Source organism: Glycine max, chromosome 17, assembly GCF_000004515.6.
Source record: "Glycine max cultivar Williams 82 chromosome 17, Glycine_max_v4.0, whole genome shotgun sequence".
Taxonomy (NCBI): domain Eukaryota; kingdom Viridiplantae; phylum Streptophyta; class Magnoliopsida; order Fabales; family Fabaceae; genus Glycine; species Glycine max.
The window spans coordinates 23,805,825-23,821,264 of NC_038253.2; the positions used below are offsets into that span (position 1 = coordinate 23,805,825).

Here is a 15,440-nt window from a genome sequence, read left to right on the forward strand (position 1 = left end):
ATTATATATGTAAAGCAATTACAGTTTATCAAACTTTATTTATGGAAATAATTTATTATCACATTTATTTTGGTTTATAAATTTTAAATTAAAATATCACCTAAATAAAAATAATTTTTAACATGACTTATTGTCCTAAATAAATTATTTCCGTAAATTAAATAAAATGAAGTTTTTTTCTTTCAAAGAATCTAAATGGTCATAATGAGAATTCTCTAAAAAAATACATAATGAGAATAATTATGGAATTTATTTATTAATAAAAATTAATAGCATTTTGATAGACAATTAATAAAATTTTAAAAATAACCATATAGAAATAATAATTTTTTTACTATCGGTTCCAATTAAAATAATGATAAAAAATAAAATAGATTATTAATTGATATTGATATGAAATTTAAATAAAGAATATAATCATATATTTTATTGATATATGATATGATATAGATTAATTGATATTGATTTTGATATGGAATTTAAAAATAATATAATAATTGTTTTTATTTATTAATACGTGTAATCAAATAATTCTCACTTTTTGAATCAATCAGTGTACTTAAAGATAATATCAGTTGAATATTTTTTATCCTTTTACGTGTGCTGTGAGACATTATCATCAATTGTGTTGTATATGATATATAGATATAGATATATAAATATATAGATTGAGTGATATAATATATTTAAAATATAAATTATATATATGTTTTAATATATTTTTGCATATATATATATATTTGTAAAAACTAGAAGTATTTTTTCATGAGATAATTATTATCGAGTTGAATAAGTCTATTATTTGTGAGAGCCAACCATATTTATATATGTGATTAAATTTTATCTTTGTGAAATTAAAAATAATAAAAAATACCTTAAAATCATAATAATAGAAAAACTTATATTTATAATTTACCATTATACTTAAAAAAAATTAAATAAATATTATAAATATAAATACTATCGAGTAATGGCCGCGCTAGGGTTTTTGAGAAAAAATCTTCCCACGCACTCAACTGCACTGTACGGCGTCGTTTTCACAGCCGCATAATAGAAGCCGCGTTCCCCAACCCTTCCTCACAACATTCTCGGACCCTCCAGCACCGTCACCCAAACAAATATCCACGCGGTAGTAGGCGCGTGAAACAAACTCTAATCCGAACTACGAGACGTGAGAAGCACGCGCTTTAGCGAGCGTTTCAATTGTCGCTACGAAAGCAGAGAAGGATACAAACGGAACTAGGGTAAATTAGTAAGGGTAATTTCGTAAACAGAAGAAAAGAGTTGTAGCTATAAATAAACCCTCTAACCCTCGTCGCATTACTTCTCTTCACACCTTTGTTCACTCTTCTTCTCTTGCGGCTAGGGTTTTAGCGCAGCTTCTTCTAGGTTCGTTATCTACCACCGTTCTATGGATTTTATTCCTTCTATTCGTGTTTATTCTATTGGTTTATGTTGCTTGCAATATGTTTTTTCTGAATCTGTCGTCGTTGTCTTCAATTTTATCCATGTTTCAGAGATCAATTTTGTTTGTGTAGTATGTGCTTATTCTTCTTCTTTTCGTTCGAGTTGTTAATAACGGTGCTATGGTGTTTTCAAAAGTGTTTTTTTTATTACTTTTGATTTAAAGTTTTTTTGGTAAGGCTTTTATTTGCTTGTTATATTCAAATCTTTGGATCCAGATCTTATATAAGTTTTTGGTTCAAGAAAGTTTTTGGTTACTGATGAATAGATCTATTAACTGTTACTTTAATCGATTCAAGCTAAAGTTTTTTGGTTACTGATGAATAGATCTATTATCTGTTACTTTTAATCGGTTCAAGCTCAAGTTTTTTGGTTACTGATGAATAGATCTATATACGTCACAGTGTGCTAAACATGCCCTTGTTTTATCTCGATCTTATGTATGGGAGTGCCATAAATTTTGTTATGTCTATTTTTTTATCTGTTGGAATCATACTGAGTTTGATGCGTTACGATTGAGCATACCTATTTTTGGGCTTGTTGTATGGTGGGTATTTAGATCTTAATCTTTTTATGCTTATGAAAGGTTTTGTAATGACAAAGGTCTTAATGTTGTTAAACTTTTATTTTTACTTTATATGGTGTGTTGATGTGTTATGGTTTTGACAACTTTTTTTTTTTCTGGATTTTTGCAGATTTAAGGAAGATGGGTAAGGAAAAGGTTCACATCAGTATTGTGGTCATTGGCCATGTCGACTCTGGGAAATCCACTACCACTGGTCACCTGATTTACAAGCTTGGAGGCATTGACAAGCGTGTTATTGAGAGGTTTGAGAAGGAAGCTGCTGAGATGAACAAGAGGTCTTTCAAGTATGCCTGGGTGCTGGACAAACTTAAGGCTGAGCGTGAAAGAGGAATCACCATTGATATTGCTTTGTGGAAGTTTGAAACAACAAAGTATTATTGCACAGTTATTGATGCGCCTGGACATAGGGATTTCATTAAGAATATGATTACTGGGACATCCCAAGCTGACTGTGCTGTTCTTATCATTGATTCGACCACTGGTGGTTTTGAAGCTGGTATTTCCAAGGATGGACAGACTCGTGAACATGCTCTGCTTTCATTCACCCTTGGTGTGAAACAGATGATTTGCTGCTGTAACAAAGTAAATTATGTCTCGACTTTTAAGGCCCCTTTCATTTTATTAGATTATTTTATTTTAATTAATGTTCTTGTCCCATTTTGCAACAGATGGATGCTACTACACCCAAGTATTCCAAGGCCAGGTATGATGAAATTGTGAAGGAAGTCTCTTCCTACTTGAAGAAAGTAGGATACAACCCTGACAAGATTCCTTTTGTTCCTATCTCTGGTTTTGAGGGAGACAACATGATTGAGAGGTCCACAAACCTTGACTGGTACAAGGGTCCAACTCTGCTTGATGCACTTGACCAGATTAGTGAGCCCAAGAGGCCCTCTGACAAGCCCCTCAGGCTTCCCCTTCAGGATGTGTACAAGATTGGAGGTATTGGAACTGTGCCAGTGGGACGTGTTGAGACCGGTGTCTTGAAGCCTGGAATGGTGGTGACTTTTGCACCAACTGGACTGACAACTGAAGTCAAGTCTGTGGAGATGCACCATGAATCTCTTACAGAGGCACATCCTGGTGACAATGTGGGATTCAATGTTAAGAATGTTGCTGTTAAGGATTTGAAGCGTGGTTATGTTGCCTCAAACTCAAAGGATGACCCTGCAAAGGAGGCTGCTAACTTCACAGCCCAAGTCATCATCATGAACCACCCTGGTCAGATTGGAAATGGCTATGCCCCTGTCCTCGACTGCCACACTTCTCACATTGCTGTCAAGTTTGCTGAACTCATGACCAAGATTGACAGGCGATCCGGCAAAGAGCTTGAGAAGGAGCCCAAGTTTTTGAAGAACGGTGATGCTGGTTTTGTTAAGATGATTCCAACCAAACCCATGGTTGTTGAAACTTTCTCCGAGTATCCTCCACTTGGTAGGTTTGCTGTTAGGGACATGCGTCAAACTGTTGCTGTGGGAGTCATCAAGAACGTTGAGAAGAAGGATCCTACCGGAGCCAAGGTCACCAAGGCTGCCCAGAAGAAGAAGTGAATCGTGCGGGCTGGTTCATCAGGGGATGTTGGTTACAATAAATGTTGGTTTCTTTTCTGTACTCTTGTGTCTTCTTTTCTAGGTAGCTTGTTTTTCGGACAAAGTTTGAAGTCTCCACCATCATCTCGCAACTGTTGTTCCCAGAACTGGGTTCTTGATCGACGGTGGCAAAATTGCTTTTATTTATCTGTGTTTTAATGTGTTGTGTTTGTCGGAACCCCTGATTACATTTTTGTTAAGCGCAGCGAGTTTCAGGACTTTGCTGCGTTGTGTTGCTTTGGTTTATTAAATGTCAACTTTCTATTTGTAGTGTTCAATTTTTGGCTTGGTTTGCTTTTTCTTTATAATTTGTGTTCAAATTTTGGCTTGGTTTGCTTTTACTATAATTTGTGTTCAAATTTTGGGTTGGATTTTTTAACGATCGGCTGTTTGCTCTTCTTCCTCTGTTTTGATGTGTTCGTGACTATGCAAGAATCTTCAATTTTGCTAAAATAAACTTGCTTTGACAACATAGAATCAAATCCGAGTGCTTTAATATTCGGTGGTTTGTTTTTATTTTTGGTTTTATGAAAGTTAAAATTTTAAAAGTAAATCGATAAGGTATAATTGTGGTTTTTATTTATCGAGAATTTTTTAAGTGAATCGATATAATTTATTTCCCCTAAAATAAAATACCAAAGAATCGAATTCGAACTTTGTCTTTAATAAAACTACTAATTTAATCATTATTTGTTCTGTGTAAGCATGAGAAATAAATTCTACTTATCTTTTAGTTTAAAACCAAAACAGGTTAAGAATAATTTTTCTAAGGCCGTTATCAAGGTCACCAAAAATCTATTCGATCTGACCATATATTTTCGATACTTGTACGATTCGCAGATGTTGATTGGAAATTGCAATGAATAAATTACAAATGCCAAATCCGATTATGCAATGAATGAATTACAAGTGCATTTATCCGTTTTGAATCTGTTCATGTCTACCAATGGGAGAGATTTTTTTCCTGCATCTGCCATACATATGGGAAGACCGAAAATACTTTTAGCTAATTCATATTGGGAATATTATGTAAAAAAATATGCTTTTCAATTTTTTTTTTAAAATAATGGTCCATAGAAGTCTCAAACCTATGTCCTTCATGTTATTATAATAACCACTGGGTCGTCCTCCAAGCTCTTATTAAGGAGTTTATATGCATGGTTGAGAATCAATTCAACACCAAAGTGAAATGCATTAGCTCTGATAATGGGCCAGAATTCAGACAACAAGATTTTTACATAGCCAAGGGCATCATTCATCAACTCTCATGTGTAGAAATACCACAACAAAATGGAAAAGTGTAAGCACCAACACATTTTAGCCTCTGCTAGAACCTTGATATTCCTGTCTAATCAATAGATTACCCATGAGGTTTCTTGCCAATAAATCACCGTATCAGATGCTGTTTGTTGAAGTTGCAGATATCACTTTTTGGGTGCTGATGTTTTGCTAAGACACTAGATGTACTTAGAAAGAAGCTGGATGCTAGAGCCAGAAAGTGTATCTTCTGTGGATACAAAACTTGAGTCAAAGGCTTAATCTTAGATGATAGCAACTAATGAAACATTAATATCCAGGAATGTTTTACAGACCCTTTTAATTTCTTCCAACCTCCATCACCATTACAACCTGAGCCCACTCACCAAGTTGATCACACAAATAGTTCCATACCTATAATTCCAGAAAATAGAAGATTCACTAGAAACAAAAAGACCCCTACTTACCTATAAGATTACCATTGTTTATTACTAACCTTGCTCCACAAACTAAAGCCAAATATCCCATCTCCAATACACTCATATAACCAATTATGATCCTCTCACAGAAACTATTCTTTAGCCTTGTCATCACTTACTAAACCAACCACATATCATGAAACAGTAAAAGAGACTTTGGCAGGAAGTTATAGATGCTGAATTAGAAGAACAAAACGTGGCAGTTGGCAGAATTACCTCATAAGAAAACACCTACTGGATGCAAGTGGGTGTTTAAGATCAAGCATAAAGCTGATGGCTCTATAGAAAGATACAAAGCTAGATTAGTGGCAAAGGGGTATACATAGACCGAGTGAATTGATTACACTGAGACATTCAGTCCAGTGGTGAAAATTACTACTGTCAGAACACTTTTGTCTGTGGAGCAGCCAAGAAATGGCATTGTGAACACATCATTCCTTCATGGGGATCTTCTTGACAAAGTATATATGACAGTGATGACACCACCTCCTGGTCTTGTACTACCTGATTCCAACCTAGTTTGCAAGCTTGACAAGTCTTTTTATGGCTTCTAGCAAGCAAGTATGCAGTGGAGTGCAAAATTAACTGAATTCCTCATGCAGTGTGGTTATACTCTGTCGAAGGTAGATTATTCATTAATCAGAAAATCTGTTCCTGCAGGATTCACTGTAGTTCTGATATATTTTGATGACTTCGTTCTAGCTGGAAATGATCTTACTGAGATTGAGTCCCTCAAACACAAACTTTACAGGCAATTCAGCATCAGAGATCTAGGCAAGTTAAAAAAATATTTCTTGGTTTTGAAGTTGCCCGATCTGTAAAGGGTATCACTTTATACCAAACCTTGCAATACACCCATGGACAGCATGCTTAAACTGCACAAGGAAGCTGGTTCTCCTTTACCTGATGCATCAGTCTATAGGAGACTATAGACTGATTGGAAGACTTCTGTATCTCACTCACACAAGGCCAGATATTTGTTTGCAGTGAGTCATTTAAGTCAGTATATTGATAATCCGACTTCAATGCATTTTACAGCAGCTGGTAGAGTGCTTAGATACATCAAGAAGTCTCCAGCTCAAGGATTATTTTTCTCAGCTGAATCTGATAACAAGCTGAAAGGTTTCTCTGATTCAGATTGGGGAGCTTGATTGGATACCAAAAAATCAGTGAGTGGTTTATGTTTCTTCCTTGGTTCATCACTTATTTCTTGGAAAAGTAAGAAGCAATCCACTGTGTCCAGATCTTCCTTCAGAAGCAGAATATAGAGCTTTGGCACAAGCTACTTGTGATGCTGAATGGCTGATTTACTTGCTAAATGATCATCGAGTATACACTGTATCCCCTGCTGTACTTTATTGTGACAATCAAGAAGCCATCCATATAGCTGCAAATCCAGTTTTCCATGAAAGGACCATGCATATTGGGCTGGATTGTCACTGTCAGGGAAAAATTACAAATGGAACAATTCATTTGTTGCCTGTTTCTTCTCAGTCTCAATTGGCTAACATCTTCACCAAATCTTTGGTTCTAGGACCTTTCACTAATCTGCAGTCCAAGGTTGGAATGTTGGACATCCACATTCCAGCTTGAGGCGGGTGTTACCGCTTGTATTTTCAAATTCAGTTAGTTAATTTACTATTAGTTAGTTAGTTACCATTAGTTTGTCTGTTAGCTATTTCTCTGTTGTAGATGAGCTTGAATAAAGTAGCAGATTGTACATTCTCTAAACACTTGAATAAGAATTCTCACATTGAGATATTATAGAGAAGTCTTTTCACTCTGGCTCTTACTTCCTATTCTTCAAGTTCATACAAGTTTAATAAGTGATTTCTGCTTCTTCTTTTTCTCTTTCTAACTTGAACATATTCTCTGGCCTTCAAGAAGAAAAAAATAATTTTATATATAAAAGAAATAATGAATTAGTGTGTGATGGAATAATGGTTTAGAACTTAGTTTCTTTAGTCATGGAATTGATTGGAAAGATTAGCGGATCACCCCAATATATATTTCAGTTTCGTTCTAGATCTCCACTCCTTAAAGATCGAGTTATCTTGTCTTATCATTCCCTAAATAAGAGATAGCCTCTCATAGTGTATAAGGAGGCCACCCAATGAGGTAAGTCTATGTAATCACAATACTCTCATACACCTTCCTAGAACACCTCCTTGGAAAAAATGTAAATTATATTAAACCCAAAATGATACAACAATAAACGGGACATACCCCACAGCTAGAGAAAATCAAAAGCCTCCCTAATACAAGAAGGCCTATATCAAGATGCTAAAACAAATGCAACAGGTGCGTTTGTCTATACAAAAGAAACTTAATCTTGCTAATAACCTCTACTATAGAAAATTGATAATCTTCAAAAATCAACTTGTTCCTAGAACAACTCCTTGACTTGAGGGTCAGAGTGTCATTGCTGGTACTCTACTGTCACCAGAAGAAGAAGAAGGCCGTTGATCGAGGCCGTACCCGAATCAAATAAACATGAAAATGCAGTAACTAGGAAGTGATCCTAGGTCGTTTCCCAACGAGCAGTGACAAGCCAAATGTTCATAATATACTTGCAGTAACAGTAACGATGGGGGGGGGGGGGGGTTGGTTGTTTGGTAATTAAAGAGCAGAACAAATAAAATGGAATACGAAACTACTAATATTAAAAATAGGTTGTTTCCTCTGATTCAGAAGCCACTCTCTTATCCTGGGTTATGGAGAATTCGTCCCTAACAGTCAACCACTTAATCCAACCCTATTTCAATTTACTAAGCGAAAATCAACTTAGGGTTTTCAATACGTGATTAGGCACCACATACACCAGTTAGCCCTTCGTCCATTAAGCATGAACGCCAGTTAGGCTCAGAGGCAATTAATCGAACACGAAGCGTGCACTGATTAATATTCACGAAATTGGGATAATTGGTGAAGGGAAAACTGCCAGGAAACCACATTACAAACGAAACCTCAAAGAGAGTTGGGCTTCATCCTCAAAAGAAAACAACACCAGAAAATCTAGCCTTCCATGGATTCAAACAGAAAACGCAAATGAAACATGAAGCAGAAACGTAAATGAACAAGAATGTAAATGAACAGAAACGTAAATGAACAGAAACGTAAATGAACAGAAACGTAAATGAAAGTAGAAGAAGAAGCAAGAATGAACTCGTAATTAGAAACAGAAAACGGAAATTTGCATTAAGAATGAAAACTGTAACAAGGGAACAGAAAAACGTGAAAACCTAAAACCAAAGCTCTGAATAATGAAAATAGCATAGCAGAATAGAATGCCCTGCACGAATCCCAAGGCAGCTATTTAAAAAGAGTCACTCAAAGTCACTGGGCCCTATTACAATACTCTGGCCCAAAACAACATAAAATAAAATTGCGAAATTTCCTAATTAGAAATTAACTAAGGTAAGCGCTGCTTTATTTGCCCTCTTCAAGTCCACAACCAAAATCCGGATTAAGCCCAATGTTTCATTAATTCCTGAAATTAGATTAAAAACATCAAATTAGCTAAATGAGCCCAAATAATAAAACTGCCTAATTAATTGACAATTAAGACCAATCAATAATTAAAATGGTGCAAAAAGGGTTTAGAAAATAGATGAAAATGATGGCACATCAAAACCCCCCATACTTAGCCTTTTGCACTCCTGGGCAAAATGAAACAAAGAACAAAATCCAAGGATATGAAAGGGAGACAAACAAAAACATTCACATATTTCTCAATGAACATCAAGGAATGAAAGGAATGGGTAACATCTAACATAAGGAGATCCAAAAAGTCAAGACATTCATGAAAATCATCCAAGCAACCCAATCATGGCAAAATAGTTAATCAACTCAAGAATGAAAAGTGATAAAGCCTCACAAGATATACACTCTATCTCTCAAGTGTCTAGGCTACTATTTACCCTCAAAGCACCCATGAAAGCAAACACCACATAAACTTGGCAAGATTCTAAAATTGACAATCAACCCATAAACACAAGCACATGAGGATCAAAAGGTCTTTTAAGGTTGTAATGGAGCCAAGGACAAGGTATGGAGAAATATGGAATAAGTGGCTAAATCCCAAAGGAATAGAGGAGCAAAGGGGAATAAGTGCATATTAAGAAAAAAATAAGAAAATAAAAAGAAGTAAAGATAAACATTAAACATGAAGAGTAGAACCAAGAGTTTCATCATTCTTGTGCCATTTAAGATCTTATTCACTCAACTTTATTGCTTTTCTTTTTCTTTTTTCGATTTTTTTTTTCTTCTTTAGCCTTTGAGAAACAACATTTCATTCAGCATGTCCAACATTTAACCAATATACAATGTACATCAAGTATGGCCCAAAATACATCATGAAGCATAGCCAACAAAACAAGTTGTCCAATGAAACAAAAACCCCCCACACTTATTCCCAAAACAATTCCAAAGCTCCAAAATTCCTTAAGGATATGGTAATATCATGGTTTTTCACTTAAGGCTTGTAGTGAGCTTCAAAACAAGGAAAGGGAAACAAGGCTCAAAAGGGCTATCAAAGGAATTAATTCAAGGTAAGTCCATTTGGCTAGAAGCTTATAAGAACAAAATTGCCTTAATCACTTCCAAATATGCATGTGAATTAGGACGCATCAACAAGAATCAAGCCAAGGCTATTGTGCAAGCAATCAATGGGGCAAAACACACCAAATGATTATAATGATGGATGGCTCAAATTCTCACAAAGGTAAAATCATCACTTTCAAATTGAGCTTTCAAAACTATCATGACATGTAGAGAAGAATCAAGGATTTCAAGTCACAAAATGTCAAGAACTTTTATTTTCAAAACAATTACCCATTTCTTGAACATATCCTATAATTCAAAGAAAAACATGCAAAGTCGTATGTGCACACAAAATTGACCCAAAATATTAAACTAAAAATCCGACGAAACTAACAACATTAACAAATTAACACAACTAACAAATTAACAAAACCATCAAAACTAGCAAAACCAAAGAACACTCCCCCCCATACTTAAACAACACATTGTCCTCAATGTAGCACAATTAAAAGATTAAAAACAATTAAATCATCAAAGAGAATCGGACAAGTGTAATAAAAGCAAAGAAGGAGATAGGAAAAGAAAAACTCCCTAAGTCATGGTGGAGGAAGAGTAGGGTGGAGTAAGGAAGTCTCTTCCACCACTACGTCCACTAAAGAAGGGTTCGTGAGGAATGGCTTAAGTCGATGTCCGTTGACCTTGAAGCTCTTGTTTGTGGAGTCGCTTTTGATCTCAACTGTACCATAAGGAAAAACATTAGTAACAACAAAAGGACCAATCCACTTAGACCTCAACTTACCACTCATGAGTCCAAGCCTAGAATTATACAATAACACTTTTTGCCCAACCACGAAGTCTTTTTTAACTATCATGCTATCATGGAACTTCTTGGTCTTTTCTTTGTAGAACTTGGCATTCTCGTAGGCTTCTAGGCGGATTTCATCTAACTCACTCAGTTGCAACTTCCTTTCCTCGCCAGCTTGATCCATAGAGAAGTTGCAAGTCTTCACTGCCCAGTATGCTTTGTGCTCAATTTCCACTGGAAGATGACATGCCTTTCCAAAGACAACCCGATAAGGAGACATTCCTATGGGTGCTTTGTAGGCAGTCCGATGTGCCCAGAGAGCATCATCAAGCCTGGTACTCCAATCTTTCCTGCTTGGCTGCACAATCTTCTCTAGAATTCTCTTGATTTCCCTGTTAGAAATTTTTGCCTGTCCATTAGTCTGGGGGTGGTATGGTGTGGATACCCTGTGTATCACCCCGTACTTTTTAAGCAGGGCATGCATTGTCCTGTTGCAAAAATGGGTTCCTTGATCACTAACAATTGCTTTAGGTACTCCAAACCTGCAAAACAGATTAGACCTGACAAAGTTTGCGGCAACTTTAGCATCATTAGTTCTAGTGGGCTTGGCTTCCACCCATTTTGAAACATAATCAACTGCAAGGAGAATATAAACATAACCAAAAGAGACAGGAAAAGGACCCATGAAATCTATACCCCAGACATCAAACACCTCACAGAATAGCATAGGTTGCTGAGGCATTTGTTGTCGCCATGTAAGTGTATTTCCTGCTCTCTGACACTGCTCACAAGTGCTGCAGATCTTCCACGCATCTTTAAAGATGGTGGGCCAATAAAAACCACAATCAAGCACTTTGCGAGCTATCCTTTGAACACCCAGATGACCTCCCGGTGCGGAAGAATGACAGAACTGCAGGACTGAGTCAGTCTCATGATCTGGAATGCACCGTCTAATGACCTGATCACTGCACAATTTCCACAAGTAGGGGTCATCCCAAATAAAATGCTTAGCATCACTTTTAATCTTATCTTTTTGGGCCTTAGATGCTAAGGGAGGAAAAACAGAGGCAACTAAATAATTGACAATGTTAGCAAACCAGGGAGTAGAAAGAGAGTCAGAAATACTATACAATATATACAAATGATCATCCGGGAAATCATCCCGAATAGGTGAATCTGCATCAGAGACACGTTCGATCCGACTCAAATGATCAGCAACTAGATTTTGTGCTCCGCTCCTATCACGGATCTCCAAGTCAAACTCTTGGAGCCAGAGCATCCATCGGATCAACCTAGGCTTAGAATCAGCCTTCTTCAACAAGTACTTTAGAGCTGCATGGTCAGTATAAACAATAATGCGAGTACCAAGCAAATAAGATCGAAATTTTTCAAGAGCAAAAACTATGGCTGGAAGCTCTTTCTCAATAGTAGTATAATTTGCTTGGGCAACATCTAAAGTCCTAGAAGCATAATATATCACCCTGGGCAATTTATCAATTTTCTGAGCAAGGACAGCCCCCAATGCATAATTTGATGCATCACACATAAGCTCAAAAGGGGCTGTCCAATCGGGTGCCTGGATGATGGGGGTGGTAGTCAACGCTCTTTTGAGGCAATCAAAAGCCTCTTTGCATCTGTCATTAAAGTCAAACTCCACCTCCTTTTGCAACAAGTTGGACAGTGGAAGGGCTACTTTGCTAAAATCCCTTATAAAGCGCCTGTAGAATCCTGCATGGCCAAGAAAAGATCGCACCTCTCGCACACAAGAGGGGTAAGGCAATTGTGAAATAACATAAATTTTTGTAGGATCTACTTCAATACCCTTATTGGAAATAATGTGGCCTAAAACTATACCTTGCTCAACCATAAAATGACATTTTTCAAAATTTAGAACAAGGTTAGTTTCAATGCATCTATTCAAAACTTTTTCCAAACTATTCAAACAACCATCAAAAGAGGATCCATATACAGTGAAATCATCCATAAACACCTCTATGCAATTTTCTAAAAAATCACTGAAAATACTAATCATGCACCGCTGGAAGGTACCAGGGGCATTGCACAGGCCGAAAGGCATCCTCCTATAAGCAAAAGTGCCGAAGGGGCAGGTGAATGTGGTCTTTTCCTGATCCTCAGGAGCAATAGTAATTTGCATATAACCAGAAAAACCATTAAGGAAACAGTAGTGGGATTTACCTGCCAGGCGTTCAAGCATCTGGTCAATGAATGACAGGGGAAAATGGTCCTTTTTGGTAACCTGGTTCAGCCTCCTATAGTCAATGCAGACTCTCCAACTGTTCTGCACCCGAGTAGGAATCAACTCCTCCTTCTCATTTCTGATCACTGTGAGGCCAGTCTTTTTCGGGACTACCTGGACGGGACTCACCCATTGGCTGTCGAAGATAGGATAAATGATTCCAGCTTGCAAAAGCTTGGTTATCTCCTTCTTCACTACATCAAGAATCACCGGGTTGAGTCTTCTCTGTGGTTGTCTTACTGGTTTAGCTCCATCCTCTAAATTTATTCGATGCATACATGTGGATGGGCTAATACCAGGAATGTTCGCCAGGGTCCAGCCTATAGCCTTCTTATGCTTCTTGAGAACTGACAACAACTTCTCCTCTTGCTCATCAGCAAGGGAGGCAGATATAATCACTGGAAAACTCTTGCTATCATCCAAGTAAGCGTATTTTAAATTTGATGGCAGAGGCTTCAATTCTGATGTGGTCGGCTGGACAGTGGTAGAAGGAGATGGTTTCTCAGCCTTTACCTCATAAAGAAAGTCAGAGGTATGTGTACTTCCTGAAACATGGTTAGTCCTATCTGACTCTATAAAATCAATCTCAAGAGGTAAAACACCACCACCAGGCATGCAATCAATATCACTCTCAGATTCACTCTCAGCATCAAATTCAGACATATGATCAAGTACAATTTCAGACTCAATGCATGAAGAGTGAGAGGCATGCAGATTAGAATAAAGATCAGTCATGTATTCATCAACAACATGGTCAATTATTTCAGCACGAAATACAGAAAGATCTTCAGATGGGTATTTCATAGCATCCAGAATATTAAAATGAACAGTTATATCACCAAACTCCATGGACAGTGTGCCTGCATAAACATCTATCTTAGTTCTAGCAGTTTTCATAAAGGGTCTGCCTAGAATGATGGGAACTGATCCTTGAGAAAATCCATCTTCCATATTCAAGATATAAAAATCAACAGGGAAAATCAGTTCACCAACTCTAACTAAGACATCTTCTATGAAACCAACAGGATAGGCAAGACTTCTATTAGCTAAATGAATTACCACATCAGTTGACTGCAAGGGACCTAGAGATAGAGAATTAAAAATCGACAGAGGCATAACACTAACAGAGGCTCCTAAATCTAGCATGGCATTGTCAAACTTACTATTCCCTATAATACAAGGTATGCTGAATGTACCTGGATCTTTGCATTTTTCAGGAATTTGAGGAACAGATTTACCAATCAATGCGGAGACATTTCTGCCCATGCTAATTCGTTCACTTCCTTTAAGCTTCCGCTTATTAGTGCACAGCTCCTTCAAGAATTTGGCATATCTTGGAATTTTCTTTGTTGCATCCAACAGAGGTATGTTTACCTCTACTTTTCTAAACGTTTCCAAGATCTCTTTCTCTGCCTCTTCCATTTTTTTGTTGGAAACTGCTCTTGGAGGGAATGGAAGAGGGGGAATGTGCTGCTTCTGCAAATCAGAATTACCTGTGGAAGAAGATTCACCTGCACAGAAATTGTTAGGTAGATTTTTGTCATCACCTTTTTCTGGAATAGAGTGAAGTTTGGCAGGTTCATTTGCAGATGAGGAAGGTGCTACGGGTTGAGGTCCTTGACACTGCTTTCCCGACCTCAATGAAATGGCACTAACATTTCTGGGACTGTTGTTGATTCAATTGGGTAGCTAATTGTCCCATCTGATTGGTTAAGCTCTGGATGGAGGCTCTGGTCTCTTGCTGAAACTGCATGTTCTGCATAGTCATTTGCCTCACAAGTTCTTCGAGGGAAGGTTGTGGAGGGGCCTCAACTGTTGATTGTTTCTGGGGTTGTTGCTGTTGTTGGATTGGTGGAGGAATGTATGGTCTGCTTGGGCCAGCAGCATTTTGGAAGGAAGGAGCAGGCTGCTGTTGTTGTTGCTGAGGGCTGGACCATCTGAGGTTAGGGTTGTTCCTCCATCCAGGGTTGTATCTGTTGCTGGAAAGGTCATAATTGCTCTGCTGTGGTTGATTTTGCTGCTGAGGTTGAGGAGGTCTATTGTAAATATTTGCAGCATAAGCTTCAGGTTGCTCAATTGCTTCAGGTTGCTGCATGGAAGGGCAAAGGTCTGTATGGTGGTCAGCAGAGGAGCACAAACCACAAACCCTTGCGACAGGTACAGATTTCTGATTTAAGGCCAGCTGGGTTACCAAGTTGACCAACGCATCCAGTTTGCCTTCAAGCTTCTTAGTTTCAGATATGATGCAGATGGGTTTGTAGCTACCTCATGCACTCCTCTAATGACTATGGCATCATTTCTGGCGCTAAACTGCTGGGAGTTGGAGGCCATCTTCTCAATTAAATTTCTGGCTTCAGCAGGAGTCATGTCTCCAAGGGCTCCATCACTGGCAGCATCTATCATACTTCTCTCCATATTACTGAGTCCTTCATAAAAATATTGGAGAAGAAGCTGTTCTGAA

General features: G+C 37.5%; 1 protein-coding gene and 1 non-coding gene across 2 annotated transcripts; both read left to right on the forward strand.

Annotated features, from left to right (window-relative positions):
• Nucleotides 1-1,322: 1,322 nt before the first annotated feature.
• TEFS1 (Elongation factor 1-alpha) lies at nt 1,323-4,044 on the forward strand. The gene is made up of 3 exons (NM_001250496.2): nt 1,323-1,389; nt 2,160-2,632; nt 2,719-4,044. Exons 2-3 carry the CDS (start codon nt 2,171-2,173, stop codon nt 3,598-3,600), a joined length of 1,344 nt encoding a protein of 447 aa, NP_001237425.2. The 5' UTR covers nt 1,323-1,389; nt 2,160-2,170; the 3' UTR covers nt 3,601-4,044.
• MIR2108A (microRNA MIR2108a) lies at nt 3,788-3,845 on the forward strand. The gene has a single exon (NR_048650.1). It is a non-coding gene; the product is annotated as a microRNA MIR2108a (primary transcript).
• Nucleotides 4,045-15,440: the final 11,396 nt, after the last annotated feature.

Excerpts from the sequence above, each read along its gene's own strand:
- TEFS1 (NM_001250496.2), top strand. The coding sequence starts at position 2,171 with ATGGGTAAGGAAAAGGTTCACATCAGTATTGTGGTCATTGGCCATGTC. Across the intron at positions 2,633-2,718 it reads TGATTTGCTGCTGTAACAAA|ATGGATGCTACTACACCCAA; the intron begins GTAAATTATGTC and ends ATTTTGCAACAG.